This window comes from Tarenaya hassleriana, unplaced genomic scaffold, assembly GCF_000463585.1.
Source record: "Tarenaya hassleriana unplaced genomic scaffold, ASM46358v1 Cleome1, whole genome shotgun sequence".
Taxonomy (NCBI): domain Eukaryota; kingdom Viridiplantae; phylum Streptophyta; class Magnoliopsida; order Brassicales; family Cleomaceae; genus Tarenaya; species Tarenaya hassleriana.
In genome coordinates this window covers 819027-835836 of record NW_010960187.1, presented here as the reverse complement: position 1 = coordinate 835836, position 16810 = coordinate 819027, and the positions used below count along the sequence as shown (strand labels likewise).

At 34.6% G+C, this 16810-nt stretch overlaps 1 protein-coding gene across 2 annotated transcripts; it reads left to right on the top strand.

The window, feature by feature from the left end:
- Positions 1 to 10209: 10209 nt before the first annotated feature.
- Positions 10210 to 13290, top strand: LOC104816455 (regulatory protein NPR5). 2 transcript variants are annotated; one of them, XM_010545417.2, is made up of 3 exons: positions 10210 to 11031; positions 11914 to 12426; positions 12492 to 13290. In XM_010545417.2, exons 1-3 carry the CDS (start codon positions 10561 to 10563, stop codon positions 12945 to 12947), a joined length of 1440 nt encoding a protein of 479 aa, XP_010543719.1. In that variant the 5' UTR covers positions 10210 to 10560; the 3' UTR covers positions 12948 to 13290. The 2 variants fall into 2 exon arrangements, with proteins under 2 accessions (XP_010543719.1, XP_010543641.1); XM_010545339.2 differs by having other exon boundaries at positions 11914 to 12480; positions 12543 to 13290.
- The last annotated feature ends 3520 nt before the right edge of the window (positions 13291 to 16810 follow it).

The window sequence follows — 16810 nt, the reverse complement described above, 5'->3', positions numbered from 1 at the left end:
TATATGGAAGAAGAGCCAAATGTTGAAGCGAAAAGATTTTATGATATGCTTAACACGGCGAACACTCCGATATATGAAGGTTGCGTTCAAGGGCTGTCAAGATTATCATTATCTTCACAATTGATGAATATGAAGACTGACTACAATCTTCCGGAGAGATGTATGGATGGCTTCAGTCAGATGTTTAAACAGTATCTTGGTGATATCTTCAAGTTTAAGCGTCCGACTGCAAATCACCCGAAAAAATGAGCTGATCCCTGCACAATAACCACGTATCAAGTTTATATATATATAGTTCACATATTAAAAAACAATATTAAAAAAATATATTGACATACCTGATAGACTCTCGTGTACATGTTGTGGAAGTAGTTCTGCAAATGCTATTGGAATCAATCGTTGCATAAAGACATGACAATCATGACTTTTCATACCCGTTAATTTATTCCCTGCAATATCAACACATCGCGCCAGATTTGAAGAGTAACCATCGGGGAATTTCACATCATCCTTCAACCACTGAAAAAATTTTTTCTGCGCTTCTCCATATACACGAAAAACTGGAACCGGTGCTTTCCCATCTTCTGTAAGTTCCAACTCCTTCCTCAAACAAATTGATTTTATATCCTTCCTTGAGTTTGGATTGTCCTTCGACTTTTGAGGTACATTCAACACCGTGTTTATGATGTTATCGAAAAAGTTCTTCTCGATATGCATGACATCAAGATTGTGTCGCAACTTGTGATGTCTCCAATATGGCAATTCCCAAAATATACTTTTTTTGTGCCAATTATGATATTCGCCATATCCTTCAATCGGCAAATGACCATTTCCACCGACTTCTGCAGTAACCCCTAACCCATATGATCTCACACAATCATCAATCCGTTCGAATAATATTTCATCTCCCGTCAGTTCGAGCGGACTAGAATCACTTACAACACGATTCTTACGAAAATTCTTCTTGTTTCGGCGCAATGCATGATTCCTTGGTAAGAAACGACGATGACAATCAAACCAACTCGTTTTTCTCCCGTTCGGCAACCAAAATGCGTCGGTCTCATCCATACAGTACGGACAAGCTAACCGACCATGCGTTGTCCAACCAGACAACATCGAGTATGCTGGAAAATCACTAATTGTCCACATCAGCACCGCACGAAGCAAAAAATTTTGCTTTATTGACACGTCATATGCCTCAACCCCAATACTCCAAAGGTCTTTCAACTATTCTATCAACGGTTGAAGGAAAATATCCAAACTCCTCCTAGGATGTTTAGGTCCCGGAACTAATATTGAGAGAAATAAAAATTCTCTATTCATACACATGTCCGGAGGTAAATTGTAGGGTGTTAAAATCACCGGCCATAGAGAATAATTTGGACCAGACATCCCAAATGGATTAAATCCATCCGTGCATAATGCTAGATATACGTTTCTAGTCTCACTTGCAAAATCAGGAAATACCTGTTGAAAGTGTTTCCATGCTAAACCATCGGATGGATGATGCAGTTCTCCATCGGGCGTCGAATGCTCGCCATGCCATCGCATAAATGATGCTGTCTTTTCGGATTGATATAACCTTTTCAAACGATCTGTTATAGGCATATAAAACATTCTCTTCAAAGGAATTAACTTGCCTTTCTTTGAAGATTTCGGTCTTGATCTTCTTGAAAGATCGGAGGTAGTGACGTGTTTTCCACAAGTTGTTCTTGCATTTGTGAAACACGTGATGATGACGACGTATCATACGTTTCTCCATGAGCCAACCAAACATAATAGTTTGACATAAAACCTCTTCTATAAAGGTGCTTACACACTTCATACTGACTTCGCCATCTTTTATTCTCGCATTTTGAGCACGGACATGGTAACTTCGAACTCTCAATGTACGACGTTTGACTTGTTGCAAACGCCATAAAATGTTGTAATCCTTCAGCAAACTCACTCGAGATTTGATTAGAAGAATCAAATCTATTATACATCCACATTCTGGATGAAAAAGACATTTTTTTGTAAGTATTTTTTTTTTCGTTAACACTTTTTTTTTTGCTATGTATGAATCCTCATCGCGCGGGCGATATATGGACGGACGTTGCGACGGAATTGCGACCGATATATTCTGTCGTAAAATCACTTGCGACCGAAATGCGACCGAAATGCGACAAAAGTTAGGTGACATACCATTCACGTGTGTACCTAATTTTGCGACACATTCGGTGAGTCGCAAGTCAGTCGCAATTATTGAGCGACTCCTAAAGTGTGTCGCATATCGGTCGCAATACTCAGCGACGCATAAAATCTGTCGCAAATGTGTCGTACACGGAGCCCGACCGAACATATCTGTCGCATACTGTGTCGGTACATACCGACAGACCATCTGTCGTAAATTATCTGTCGTGTTCCGTCGTATTTCGGTCGCAACTATGTGCGACAGATATAACGGTCGCAAACGGTCGGAAATTTGCGACAGGTTTTGCGTCCAAAACCGACAGAGATATTTTTCCGTGATTGTGTCGCTTTTTAGTCGCGGTCTGTCGCAAATTTGTTGCGACTAAAAATTCGGTCGCAACAGGTGTCGCAAATTTCAGTTTTTCTTGTAGTGTAACCGTTGTCTTCTCTCTTGTCTTGTCGCTTCATTTCGCAAATCCATACATACGCATACGATATACATACATCAGACAAACTCAGAAATGTACATATATATATATGTTTGCATGCCGATACATACATACATACATACATATATACATACTACATACATTCATATATTAGATCAACTCAGAAATGTACATATCTATATACCCGCATGCATGCCGATGCTTGCCATTTATGTCCATCATATAAAACATTTAATTGTTCTTTGTGACGTCATAAACTCTTTGTAGCGATTATACATATATTATTATCTATAATCGTCTAAAAAAACTAAATAACAATATTATAAAAAGGATTATATCGGATCATAAACAGTTCAATAAACATAATAAATCACATTTCAGAGTATTTTTTCGAAGCACCAGATGAGTAAGGAAATCAATTACTAGTGTTTTTCCATGGGATAATTTGTGTTGTACACGTAATAATAGTTAATGAAAATTCAAATTTATGATATAACATAACATATTCAAACATGTGGCTGTTTTGGTTTTGGTTTAGGTTTAGGTCGGTTTGGTTGTTTTTTGTTTAGATTTTTTATTTACAAAATCATACTCAATTCTATATTTTATTAGATTTGATTCAATTCTCATATTTTATTCTAGTTCGGATTTTTATTGACAGAGATTTTTATTTTTTAAATATTTTTTTTTACTTACTGTATATTTGGTTCGAGTTCAATTTAGATATTTTCTGTTTATTTTGAATTTTATATCGAATTTTATTTAAATACTATTATATGTTATTTGTTTCGGATGACTTGGTCAAAATAAACTCAATTCATAATTTATACTTCTTGTTGACCTTAAATATATATATATATATATATATATATATATATATATATGGGATTCGAATCATAAAATCTACATTCAAGGTCAAACAGATCAAATTGTCAGTATATAATAAAAATTATAAACATCTGAGTACGATTCCTCTACCGGCCTTTATAATGAACATACTATCATACATACAATTAATATACATATACATATATATATATATATAGCAACATGCAAATGGTTAGGAGAGTAAATGGGCAGGAAGGGTCGCAGCCTTTAGAACAAGAACTACTATTTTAATAACAACGATATGTCTGAAGAATATTTACTGTTCACCCCAAACAAATGGGTGTCATATTAAGCTCCTCTTTATATATTTCCCCCTTTGTTTTGAGGCCAAACAAATGATGGTTATGCGCAAATATGTAATGCAATGTATGTATGCACATTCATTAATTTGTATATATATATATATATATATAGTGGCTTTTTGCCTTTCCAAGTTACTACATATTCTAATTAATTTCAAGAGCTTCAAGGGTCTTTGTCGATGTATTTCTTAAATATCCTTGAAGATGATTCGAGCAGAGAAAAATATGATGTAGGGCCCACGAAATAAATCTTTTATGTGATGGTGAACCGATTTTGTATAAATAATTTTCTCCTTTTATTTTTATTCAAATTCGCCTTTATTTTTAATTTATACCATTTCTTTTCAGGCTTAGTGGGACCCGACGGGTGGCCAAATAAATTACCACAAAAAGAATCTCCACTTGGCCATCATAGTTTCAATTATAAATTATTTCTCCCAATTGATTTTTTTTTTTTTTACATTCATCAAGTGGCCCGTTCTTTTTTAATTTTCCCTCACTTTCGTTGTCGAGTCCCTTTCCCCATTATGTGAAAGATATATCCATAATCTCATCAGTCTTTTCTAGAGTTTTTTCCCTAACTTATTTATTACAAATAAAATTAAAATTTTAAGAGGGTTCTAGAAATTTAATACCTTTATGATATAATACAATGTTTATTTATTAATTCATTACGTCATACATCCTCAACTTAATCAAAATCGTAACATATCCATCAATTTACGTTGATATTATTTCATCATCATGGTATATTTATACATTAGATATCGACGCTAAATATATTGTGGAAGACAAGCCGAATCCCTCTCAGATTCTCTCTCTCTCTCTTCAATGGTCAGTAACTTAGACTTTCACAAGAATGTTTTCACACACGTTGTGTAAGAGACGATTCCGATCGAGGAACTTGTCAAACGATAAAATCAATTAGACTTTTAGTCCTCAAAACCATCAAATTTGGGGTTCGGTATCCGGGGGATGCATCACATTTAAGAAATTGAAAAATATAATATATGGTAAAATTAATATCATCAAAACAATATCATGTCATCATCAAAGCAACTTGATAAAATATAAACTACAACTATGTCGTTTATATATGCGAATTTGCTTTGAAATCAAGAACCCTAGAAAGGGTCTGGATTTTGGGATGCATCACATGTGTTAGATAGATGTCAACACCACTGATGATATATATATATACACACACACACAATGGATGTAAGTGTGTAGAGTATTTGTCCACCGATGGATACGTTAACGAGGAGAACACGACAGAGAAATTGAGGAATGGCAGTTACTTGTAAATTAATGTCAAAATGCCAATGATGTGGGGAGAAGACCATGCCATGTGTGAGCACATGGCAACAAAACGGAGCTTAGGACATTACAAAACAAAATCCCAAATCATCATGCGGCGAATAAGAAGGGATTTTCGGTCAAATGTTTCAAAGTTGGGTTGTCACCTTCAACGTTTTCTCGGGAAATCTTATCACCAAACAGGAAGCCATAACGCTGCCAACCTTCCATTGGAACGTGAAAAAAATGTAGAAACGAGTCTGAATATACTTGAAAATTTATTTTTATTACAAATTTTCAAACTTTAACCAACATCAATCCCAATATTACTCTTCAATCGTTTTTTCTTTGAAACCCTAAAGATATATCATCATTGAGATATGAAAGTTTCATGGAGCAAGAGATTTGTCTTATATCGGTAGAATTTTTTTTATACGATAATATATAAAAACGAAAGAAAAACGATATATATGATCCATAGGTAAAATCTGTCAAATTATGATGTTTCTATCAATTGGAAGGGAGAAATAAAAGAGACTTTCTTCAAATTACACATTTAGAGACAATCACCACAATGTTTTTTTTTCCACTATACCACTCGAGAAATTCTAATTGTGGTGTATTGACCCAACACCCACTCCCCAAATTTCATGGATTTGTCATCAAAATGGATCACCTGCTCACCCATTTCATTTGGGTTCCACCTAAGCCATATATATGTGTATACATGACTCCACTTCACGTATATATATAACTATATATACATATATATAACCTAAACCCTACAAGTCAAATGTCATAACTTAGTCAACGGGCCTGCAAAGAAGCCATATACATACATGGTTTCTTGTTGGAATCATACTCAAGTATTTGGATTGGCTTTCAACTCTAGGAGTTTCACTTGAAGACAACTTTGAATGGTTGAATATTTTTTTGGGTTCATGTCATTTTCGGTCGCTGTCATATTCTTGGAAATTATTACCAGATGCACGTACGCTTCATCTCCTTCTTAATTTCTTTTTTTTTTCTGCCCTAAATAAAATCAGTTTAGTTAATTAGCTTCCAAACGAAAGGCATGCATACGACCTTCTTGTTCAAACTATACATAATTCGGATTTCTTCGAATCCCTAAGTCTTCGGAAATCAAGTTTTGATGTTAGGAAAGCGATTGATTTGGGAAAATGGAATTGTATATACAGATACACACAACATATACAGGCGCATATACGTGAACTTAGGTATATACATATATATCTATATATATGTGGGTGTGGGTGTGCGTGGTGGGTGCAGAAGTGGGTACGTAAAATAAAGTGCATGTGTTGATTATTTAAAAGACATTCATTAGTTGTTAACTGTTGAATAACAGTGGAAATTACCAAATAAGTAGGGGGCTAATTAGTTGGTTCAATTGTTTCTTTTGTATCATTTTTATAATTAATGGCGATTAATTAATTAATTAATTACACCAAACCCATACAGACGCTTTTTTACTTATTTTTTCATCTTCTGTAAACACATATATACGCAAACGTATACATGAGCATGCTGGTTAAATTATTCATACTAAAAAGATATCGAGAAGTCTAGCTAGAAACTTATTATATTATTTCAATTTTTTCTTTATTATATGATTGAATATATAATTTTGTTTGAGATTCTTCTATTTTTTTTTCTTCACATAATTTTCCCATGAGTTCAAGTTGTCGAGCGATCCAGAATATATTTATTTAGAAAAATAACTGGAAAACAATATGATTACAAAAAACCCGATTTTTTTGTAATGGTGAATTAGAAAAATTAGAGATCGAAATTTGCCCACGCATTATTCTTGTGTATTTTAATAAGAGTTGAGGTGGTATCTTTTAACTTTTTCCATACTCTGCTACTATATATTATGAAAATATATAGTTGTCGGGGAAATAGACAGCAATAGGCGAGCAAACGACAGCAAAATAATATAATAAAAGAGGATGAAAAGGGAAAATTATTAAATATTTGAAAATAACAAATGTAAATTTTAAAATAAATGTTTCTATAAACAATAAACAATGTGGGGCGCCATTGCGATTACATTATTAATTAACAATATTTCCGATTTCTAATCTTATCCACGATCCTCTAAAGTAAAAGATCCATACAACTATACGTACGTACGCAGTGTAGTTTTTTTTTTCTTAGGGTAATTTGGTGTGTCACGATATATTATTTGCATTTTTCATAAAGGAAATATAGGTTTAAATTACATATTCTTTTTACGAAATATGAAAGTTAAAAAAAACAGTGTAGGATCTTTATAAAAAAAATTAATAATTAAATGAAATTGTCGGGTAACTGCAGGGAATTATCCTATAATGGCATTTAAGAAAGATTATGGATAATCCATATTAGGATCACTAATTGGAATCTTCTTGTTTCTTTAAACCTTAATTATTAATGGGGTATAGCTTATAGATGCTCCTGCCACTTTATCTGAGTGCGTGTCAAATTAACTATTCATATATTTAATTAGTGTAACAATATCGCAACATTAATTATATATATATATATATGAGATTAAATATTGTACAAATATTTCAATTTAAATCTTATTTAAAAATTTAATTACACTACTAATATTATATCAGATATCTAACTACTAAAACATTCATTTTATACATATAGACTGTATCATATACGTATTTAGACCAAAAAAAATATATTGGAACGTACGGTAGTGGATATTGTTTTTATCTAATCAAAGAAATAGGAGGAAAGTATGGTGTACTTCTAAAGTCACGTCACGAATCTATCTGAAGAAAAAATATCTAATTTTCAGCACGGGGCTACATTTTTCTTTCCACCTAAATTATTAAAATGAAAAATGAAAATATTGAGAAAGAAAAAAATAATAATATTGTAAAGATTAAAGATAACAGAAAGCAAAACTTTGAGGATCCAATTAAATTATTTAAGATATAACTTATATATAATATAAAAGAATTAATACCTAAGAGATAAGCTTTTTAACTTTTCACCGAGTCTGAAACCACACGAACCAAACATTTCGAGTGACTCTAAAACTATATTTAATTTCTTTCCCCAAAGTTTCATTTCATGTACTTTATATAAAAAAAAAGATTTCATTTCATGTACTGCTATTTGGCAAATTCAATCAGAAAATATATGGAAATATTTTTTTTAACAAACAAGGTTTGTGAAAAAAATGCAAAACATAAATTTTCCACAATGTTCTAAAAAAATATCCCGCGCGCGTGTGCATATATAAAGATATCATATACCTATGTGATGATAAAAGTAAAAAATTATGAAAAATATTGTCATTATATGGAGAGAAAAAAATTCAGAATACAATAAAAATATAAACTAAACTAATATTTATATAAACTAAAATTACAATATAAATATATGGTAAGTAGTAAATAAAGGAGAGGATAATTTGAGGAGAGAGAGAGAGAGAGAGTGAAAAGACAAGTCAAACGTCAAATCCGACCTCTTCTTATCATACGACTGTCAGTGCCTCCTGTGTTGTCTTTCTTTTCTCTACCCACATTTTCCCCCCTTTTTTTTTTAATTTAATTTGTTTTTCCTATTTTACACAACCAAACAAAAAACTTGAAAAAAAAAACAGTTTCTCTCTCTCTTTTTATCAAACCTAAAAATAAAATAATTTTACGTGATATATATATATATATACACATTGGCGTAATTAGAACTATAATTTTTTTTAATTTGAAAATTTTATGGGTTATTGTTTAAAAATATAATTATTCGATTGTTACATTATATCTTAATTGAAAAAGGAGTTTCGGATAACAATTTTCGCTTAAATTTGATTCAATAGTATTTTATAATTTTCACACCCGATCGACTTAATTAAAATAATTTTAAAATTGTGTTTGATGTAGATATTATTTAGAGTTGATTGCGTTTTTTTATATCGAAACATAAATGCCTTCCCTACATGTATGTATACGTGTATATATATATAGGGATTAACATTCAGTAAATTAAAAGAAAATTCAATAATTACCCTTCTTCTTGGAAGAAGACACAACTCAAGCCGAGACAACAGTCCTCCTCGAGCCTCGAGGTCCTCAACACATTTAGCAAACCGAAAAAGAAGCTTTTGTCCCTTTTTTTAAAGACTTAATGACGCTCTAAATAATGTTTATTTCCGCACCAAAATCCCTTAATTAACTACTGCCCCCCGTTTTTTTAGTACTAGTTGACTAGACAGTATTTTTTTTTTTATTAAATAGAGATATCATTTTATATTTTCTAAATAATTTTTTAAAATAATTTCCAATTTTAATCAATATTAATTATGATATATATTGACTTTTTTTGCATTTCTTTGAAAATGGAGAAAAAAAAAATCAAAATGCCAATTATTAAAAAAATTAAAAAATAGAGTGAGTATACTCTAAAAATCAATCAAATCCTCTCCACTAATTATTTTCCTTTTTCACGATGCAAAAAATAAAATTCTTTCGGGATGACAACGAGGGTAAATTAAATTAGATGGTCAGAGCAGTTGTACGAGTGGTCAAACATACACCAAACCGTCAAATCATATAATTCACTTCCGTCTGAAATTTTCACTCGCTTTGCCTCAACTAATTAGGCGAATGTTCTTTACTCATCGAAGCTCGCTGTCAAAGCTACCGTATGCCATCACTCTGTACTTGCACATGTATGCATGTATGTATGTATGTATGTATGTATGTATGTATGTATGTATGTATGTATGTATGTATGTATGTATGTATGTATGTATGTATGTATGTATGTATGTATGTATGTATGTATGTATGTATGTATGTATGTATGTTTATTAACAAAATTAGGAAAAAAGTGCAGGGCGTTTAGGATATGGGCATAAGGGTTAAGTCAGAACCTAATGATGGTGATTAATTATTGCCTTTTTTTCCCTCCCCTATTGTATACTCTTTATTCACAAATCTAATGATTTCACTTCTTTCCATTGCCCCCCCCCATTAGATCCGCCCACCTCTCTCTCTCTCTCTATATTGCCATGTTTTCCTAATTATGGTAATAAAAATAGCTAATCTTGATTATCTTAAACAAGCCCAAAACCAATTATTCATTTTCATCCTCCCTTTTTTAAATACCTAAGTCCCATCCAGATCTCTCTCTCTCCCTCTCGCTGGCCAAAAAGAAAAAAAAAATCTTGTGAGCACGACGGAATCCATCAAACATTAAAGAATCTCTCTCCCTCTCTCTCTCTCTCTCTCTCTCTCTCTCCAGAGAAGAGGAAAAAGAGTGTGGCTTTCATCTTCTTTCGGATCTTCACAGATCAAAGCTTGAACCTTTTTCGCCGGAATAGTCCACCGGTTTCTCCTCCTCCTTCACCCAACGAAGACAAAAGCAACAAAGTTTTACCGGGGAAAAACCCTAATTTTTGCGGCAGAAAAAAAAGTATTTCAATCATGAGCAGTGTCGAAGATTCCCTGCGATCTATGTCGTTGGATTACCTGAACCTTCTAATCAACGGCCAAGCTTTCTCCGACGTTACCTTCAGCGTGGAAGGCCGTCTCGTCCACGCCCACCGCTGCATCCTCGCCGCAAGGAGCCTCTTCTTCCGCAAGTTCTTCTGCGGGCCCGACCCGCCTCCGCTCGATCCGTCGGGAATGACCCGACCCGGATCCGGACCCGCCAGCCCGACCCGAACCGTCGGTGTGATACCCGTGAACTCGGTGGGGTACGAGGTGTTCCTGCTTCTGCTTCAGTTTCTGTACAGCGGACAGGTGTCGATCGTGCCGCAGAAGCACGAGCCGAGGCCGAATTGCGGGGAGAGAGGGTGTTGGCACACGCATTGCACCTCTGCCGTCGATCTCGCCCTCGACACTCTCTCCGCCGCTCGTTACTTCGGCGTCGAACAGCTCGCCTTGCTCACTCAGGTTCTTACATATACATATGCGTGTGTGTATATATGTATATGTATATATTTATACCCTTTTGATATCTGTGTTTATCTCCATACACATCGAGTAAAGGTCTCACCTTTCCTCTTGTCCTGATTTGCTTCTTTTCTGTGCACTCATCTGTTTCCTCCGCCATCATCCTTATTTTTGTCCAATTTTGTTGTTTCCTAATCAGTGATATTCTTGATTTGAATGCAAATCTCATGTTTTGGGTTTCTAATCATTGTTTTCTTTCCCCAATGACGTATATCCTCGTCTATTGCAATTACAGACATTTCTCTTTGTTTGTCCTTAGTTGGCACACACATTGCACCTCAGCCGTCGATCTCGCCCTCGATACCCTCTCCGCCGCTCGATTCTTCGCCGTCGAGCAGCTCGCTTTCCTCACACAGGTTCTTACGTGTGTATATATATATATATATACAGCCTTTGATCTATATATATGTTTATATACAATACGGCCTTTGATCAAGTAAAGGTCTCGCCTTTTTTTTTCCATTTCTGGTGTGTTCTTTTTTCTTGATTTCATGTGTGGTTGAGCTTAAGCTTAGATACGTTGGTCTTTCTTGGATTTTTTTCCACTTTGCTAATCAGATTCCTTTACGTTGCTTTGCACTAAAAGCCGATTTGGAGTAAACTTCCCGTAATTGAACGATAATGTTTTGTCACACGGCCGAGAAATTTCCCAAATTTAGAAACTTTATCAGTTAGTGTGCCCACTTTCCTGATTTGGAAGTTAATTAATGCTCAAATAAAGTATCAAACCTACTCCACAGAACAGGCAAAGCAAATATAAAACAATTGAAGAAAAAAAATGGAAGAGATAAGCCCTCTTGTCTCAATAACTTGTTTTGGCAGAAACAATTAGCAAGCATGGTGGAGAAGGCCTCCATTGAAGATGTGATGAAAGTGCTTGTAGCTTCAAGGAAGCATGATATGCATCAGCTATGGGTCACCTGCTCTCACTTGGTCGCTAAATCCGGCCTGCCTCCCGAAGTATTGGCCAAGCATCTTCCCATCGACGTCGTCGCCAAGATCGAGGAGATTCGGCTAAATTCTTCAATGGGCCGGCGGTCCCTAATGGCTAACCACCACCATGACCTCTCCGCCACGCTAGACCTTGAGGACCAGAAGATAAGGAGGATGAGACGTGCATTGGACTCATCCGACGTCGAGCTCGTGAAACTGATGGTGATGGGCGAAGGGCTCAACCTGGACGAGTCGCTGGCTCTGCATTACGCGGTGGAGAATTGTAGCAGGGAAGTGGTCAAGGCCCTGCTCGAGCTAGGAGCCGCGGAAGTGAACTACCCGGCTGGACCCGCGGGTAAAACGCCTCTACACATGGCGGCCGAGATGGGTTTCCCCGACATGGTGGCTGTCCTCCTCGACCACCATGCAAACCCTAATGTCCGGACGGTGGACGGTATAACGCCTCTGTGGCTGTCCTCCTCGACCACCATGCAAACCCTAATGTCCGGACGGTGGACGGTATAACGCCTCTAGACATTCTAAGAGCCCTAACGTCGGATTTCTTGTTCAAGGGGGCAGTTCCGGGATTGACCCACATTGAGCCGAACAAGCTCAGGCTTTGCCTCGAGTTGGTCCAGTCAGCAGCAATGGTGATTTCACGGGAAGAAGGGAAGAATAACGATACTAATCCCGGTATTTACCCGCCTATGAACGACGAGCATACAAGCGGTAGCAGCGGAGGTAGCAGCGGTCTTGGAAACTTGGTCCATTTGGATTCAAGATTGGTTTATCTCAATCTCGGAGCTGCCAACTCCGGTCAGGTGGGTTCGAGTCATGATCACGAGGAAGATCATAGCAGTAGCCAGAGCAGGCATCACCATGATCCATCCATGTATCATCATCATCATCATCATCACTTCTAAGTCTCTATTTTTTGCATATGGAGATGTGGACATGCATATATCTGCAAACAAAACATGCCATGGGACATGGGAGGTGAATTAGAAATGGCACGGTGGAGGAGTGCAATACAAAGAGAGGTTAAATGAAACAGGGTTATGTTTAATTATAATCCGATTTTAGTCATTATTATTTTCGCCATATAATTCGATCATTTTGCATTTCCTTCAACATTTTTTTTTTGTTTTAAGGATCAGAAAATTGTAGAAGCGAAGGAGAAAAAGACCCGGGAGTTATATAAGGGGCAATCTGTTTATCAGTCTTAATTATATATGATCACAAATTGGATACAGAGATTTGATAATATATTTTGATCCATCTATATTATTAATTTATTTTACATGTTAGCACGTGAAAATTGTTATACTCGATTCGATCGCAGATGCGGTTTGAACAAATATTGAAATTTTACGTTTTAAAAAATATCTCAAGAGAATGAGATAGAAGCAAGCAAGCGATGTCTTGTAATTAAAGATTTTATCTGCTTTCGTTTCACATATGTATGTTTAATATATATATATATACTATATGCGTAGTTTATTTGTAGTTTTGTTAACTTTTTTTACTTAAATTTTATTTTTGTGTTTAATTGTATATATCCGCGTTACATATGCGCGTAATTGTGCATGCATGATGGAAGACATGCAAACGGCATGATGCAATGTACTCAGGACTACCTCTTCCAATTAATGTTTTATTCATACGTATGTACATGCATACGTCTATACGAATATATACACATATATGAAAGTTAGATAAATCCATAGAATAACCCGAACGTGAAAACATTCGCAACTTTGTGTTTCCCACCGTTATGGATATCTATATATATATACACACATGTTACATATATAAATATTACCTTTTAAATTAGAAGAATCTTTTCTTTAAGACACATTTTCTATGCGATAATATTTACATTTGTATGTCTAACTAATGTTCACCACATCCAAAGGATGAAAGATTCGCTAGAGAGTGGAATCGAACTCATAACCTTTTGGAGAATCATAAGCTCTTTAACCACTACACCATACCCCAAACTTTGGGAGTTTAATCGGTTAAACGGGACGTAAAACATTTATATCGCTCTGAATTCGAACATCAAATTTGGGAAGAGATTGTATATTCCAAATTATATGGTTTGCCTCCGACTCCAAATCTAGTCCGGACGTTGGTAGTGCAATAGATTCGGTTACCGTTCTATGATGACACGAGAACTGATCATTTTCCGGGTATATCCATATATTCGTTCATTCTCCAAAAAAAAAAAGATCAGATGAATTTTTTTTATTTTTTAAAAGGTTGATATATATTGGAATTAATGTTTAATCAATGTACGTTGAAGAAAAACATGGAGATGCGGTCTTTTAGACTCTTATTGGGCCATGTTTGGACATTGGATGTATGTACATAATCTCCCTTGACATGAGCTGTTCTTCTTCATTCCACTGTTATTATATCCACACCACACCCACTGTTTTTTCAACTATATATACTTTTTTGAAGACTATACATTCCCACGATTTACAAAAAAAAAAAAAAGATTTGAATCTATTGAATTTAAAATATTTAAAAATGAAATTGGAAAACGGTACGAAATTTATACGAGTCACATCGCATCAACCTGACGAACCAAACCGGTCTAAATTGGCCGTACATTCTAATGTCCAGTAGTAATCCATATCTTTCGTAGTAAAAAAAGGAAACCTGTCAGATCGCCGAGCGACCACCCCAGCCGGGTGAGACCCGGGCTGAGTAACGATCCTCTACAGCCAGAGAGATGATCCCAAAGGAACAATCGCAGGCCGTCAATCACGCTCCGATCGCACGGCCCACATTCATCCACCAGGTTTGAAGTCCTGTCTCCTTTGAACCCAAGGATACAGATGTACGAGCCTATAGAACAGATCCTGTTCAAGTAAGGTCGTGACCAACCATTGGGTTTCACTTCCCTATATTCAGACAATAATGTTATGCAATATCCGATGTGGGACTTATTTGCCAACTAAACTTTGGCTTTATATTTATTAATTAATTATTGACCAATTGTCCGAAATCTAATTTATGTCTTTTTTTTAGTGGAAAACCATATAAATCAAACTTCACAACAGTTTCGTTAAGTTTCCTGGTTTGTGTTTCCACACGCATCCAATTCCAAAATATATATTTGGAAATCAAAGGTACAAAAGATATATCCAAATTATATAGTTATGAATTATTTCTTTAAATAATTTCAAATATAAAATTGGAAATTAAAGGTAAAAAAAGATTTATCCAAATTATGTAGTAATGAATTATTTCTTTAGATCGTTTTTTTAATCAATAAACTTTAAAAAAAATAATAAGATGATCTTCAATTTTCTTTCTTCTATTTCTTGTCGATATATATGTGGGCGGGGAGGCTATTGGGCTTGGGCTTCGACAAAGGTGATAGTCATCTTTGTATTTGCCGACGCTTATATGGGCCCACGAGGTGATATAGCCAGTCAGGTTTTGATACGTGTTGAAACGTACCCACGCACTCCTGTTCGGATTTCCAACGTAGGTAACCACGAGTTTTATTTTTCTTCTTTTTTTTTTTGGAAAAAATTCTTTTTTTTTTTCACGAACCCAAAATATTTTCATTGGATTAATTTACTCAGGCAGTGATCAATTGTTAGAAACTATTATTATGGTTTTCTTGAAACCACCTAAGAACATAAAAAAAATTCAACATAAATAAAAAAAATATTATACTAAACAAATTCTAATATTATGTAAATTTCTCCACAATTGGGGAATAAGAAAAGGGCAGATGCTATAGTGTTAAAGCCGCATACTTTTCTTCATATCACGTCTATTCAATGAGAGATGGGACATGATTATTCTCCCAGCTGTTGAGACAGACTCGAAATGGTCCTGTGGTTCGATTTATATTTTTTGATAATTAAAACATTTATCGAATTTTTGGCCCAACAATATCTTTCAAAATTGAAAAAATCCTGATAAATTTGGGAAAAACTCGAAGATGAGTTTTGATAAAAAAAAAAAAAAAAGTTTTGGTACCCACAGTTGGGCGAATGCAAACTTTGAAAAAAAAAAAAGGTATAGACATTTAGTTAATAATTTGTGTGATTTTATCTGTTTTCATGCAAATTTGTTTTCAGTAATTGTCTCATTCGTGGCTGGTTCATGCGGCGGGTCGAGAAGATTAATCAAACAAACAATCAGATAGATATGTTCGAATCTTAAACACAATCTAAAATAATAATTATGAATATTTTTGAATTATATATAAAATAATTTCTATTGGTTCGTAATTACCAATGGCCATAACGGAACAATAACATCACATTAGTGGTGATGACTTTGCATCAATCAGCGGGTCCATACAGTACTTATCGTCAGACATTTCCAAGCTACTTAACTTTACACATCGTTTATATTAAAAAAATAAAATACATAACATAATAAAATAAATATAAAAAAACAGAATTAATTTTGTTATTATATCTCTTGTTCCTTTTTATATTATAATAAAAATATTTCATATATTCATAAAAAAAATATTAAAATGAATTAAAAAATATAGATAGAACAAAAACAATTAAGATACATAATATTTGATATAATATTGTATCTGTTATTATTTTCAATCATATCTAAAATATATATTTATATTTATTTTTCCTCCATGTAGTTACCGCACAAAACTATAAAAAGCAAATCGAAGTGTAATATAATTTCTTTTCGAAACTCAAAATGAAATTTGCTTTCTCTTTTGAAATGAGGGGACCGACCAATCAGTGACTCTCAGTGAACGGTTGTCAAATGAAATCCACTCTTT

Coding starts and splice junctions, on each gene's coding strand:
- LOC104816455 (XM_010545339.2), top strand. CDS start 10,561: ATGAGCAGTGTCGAAGATTCCCTGCGATCTATGTCGTTGGATTACCTG. Junction 11,032..11,913: donor AGCTCGCCTTGCTCACTCAG/GTTCTTACATAT, acceptor TTGTTTTGGCAG/AAACAATTAGCAAGCATGGT. Junction 12,481..12,542: donor ATGTCCGGACGGTGGACGGT/ATAACGCCTCTG, acceptor CGGACGGTGGAC/GGTATAACGCCTCTAGACAT.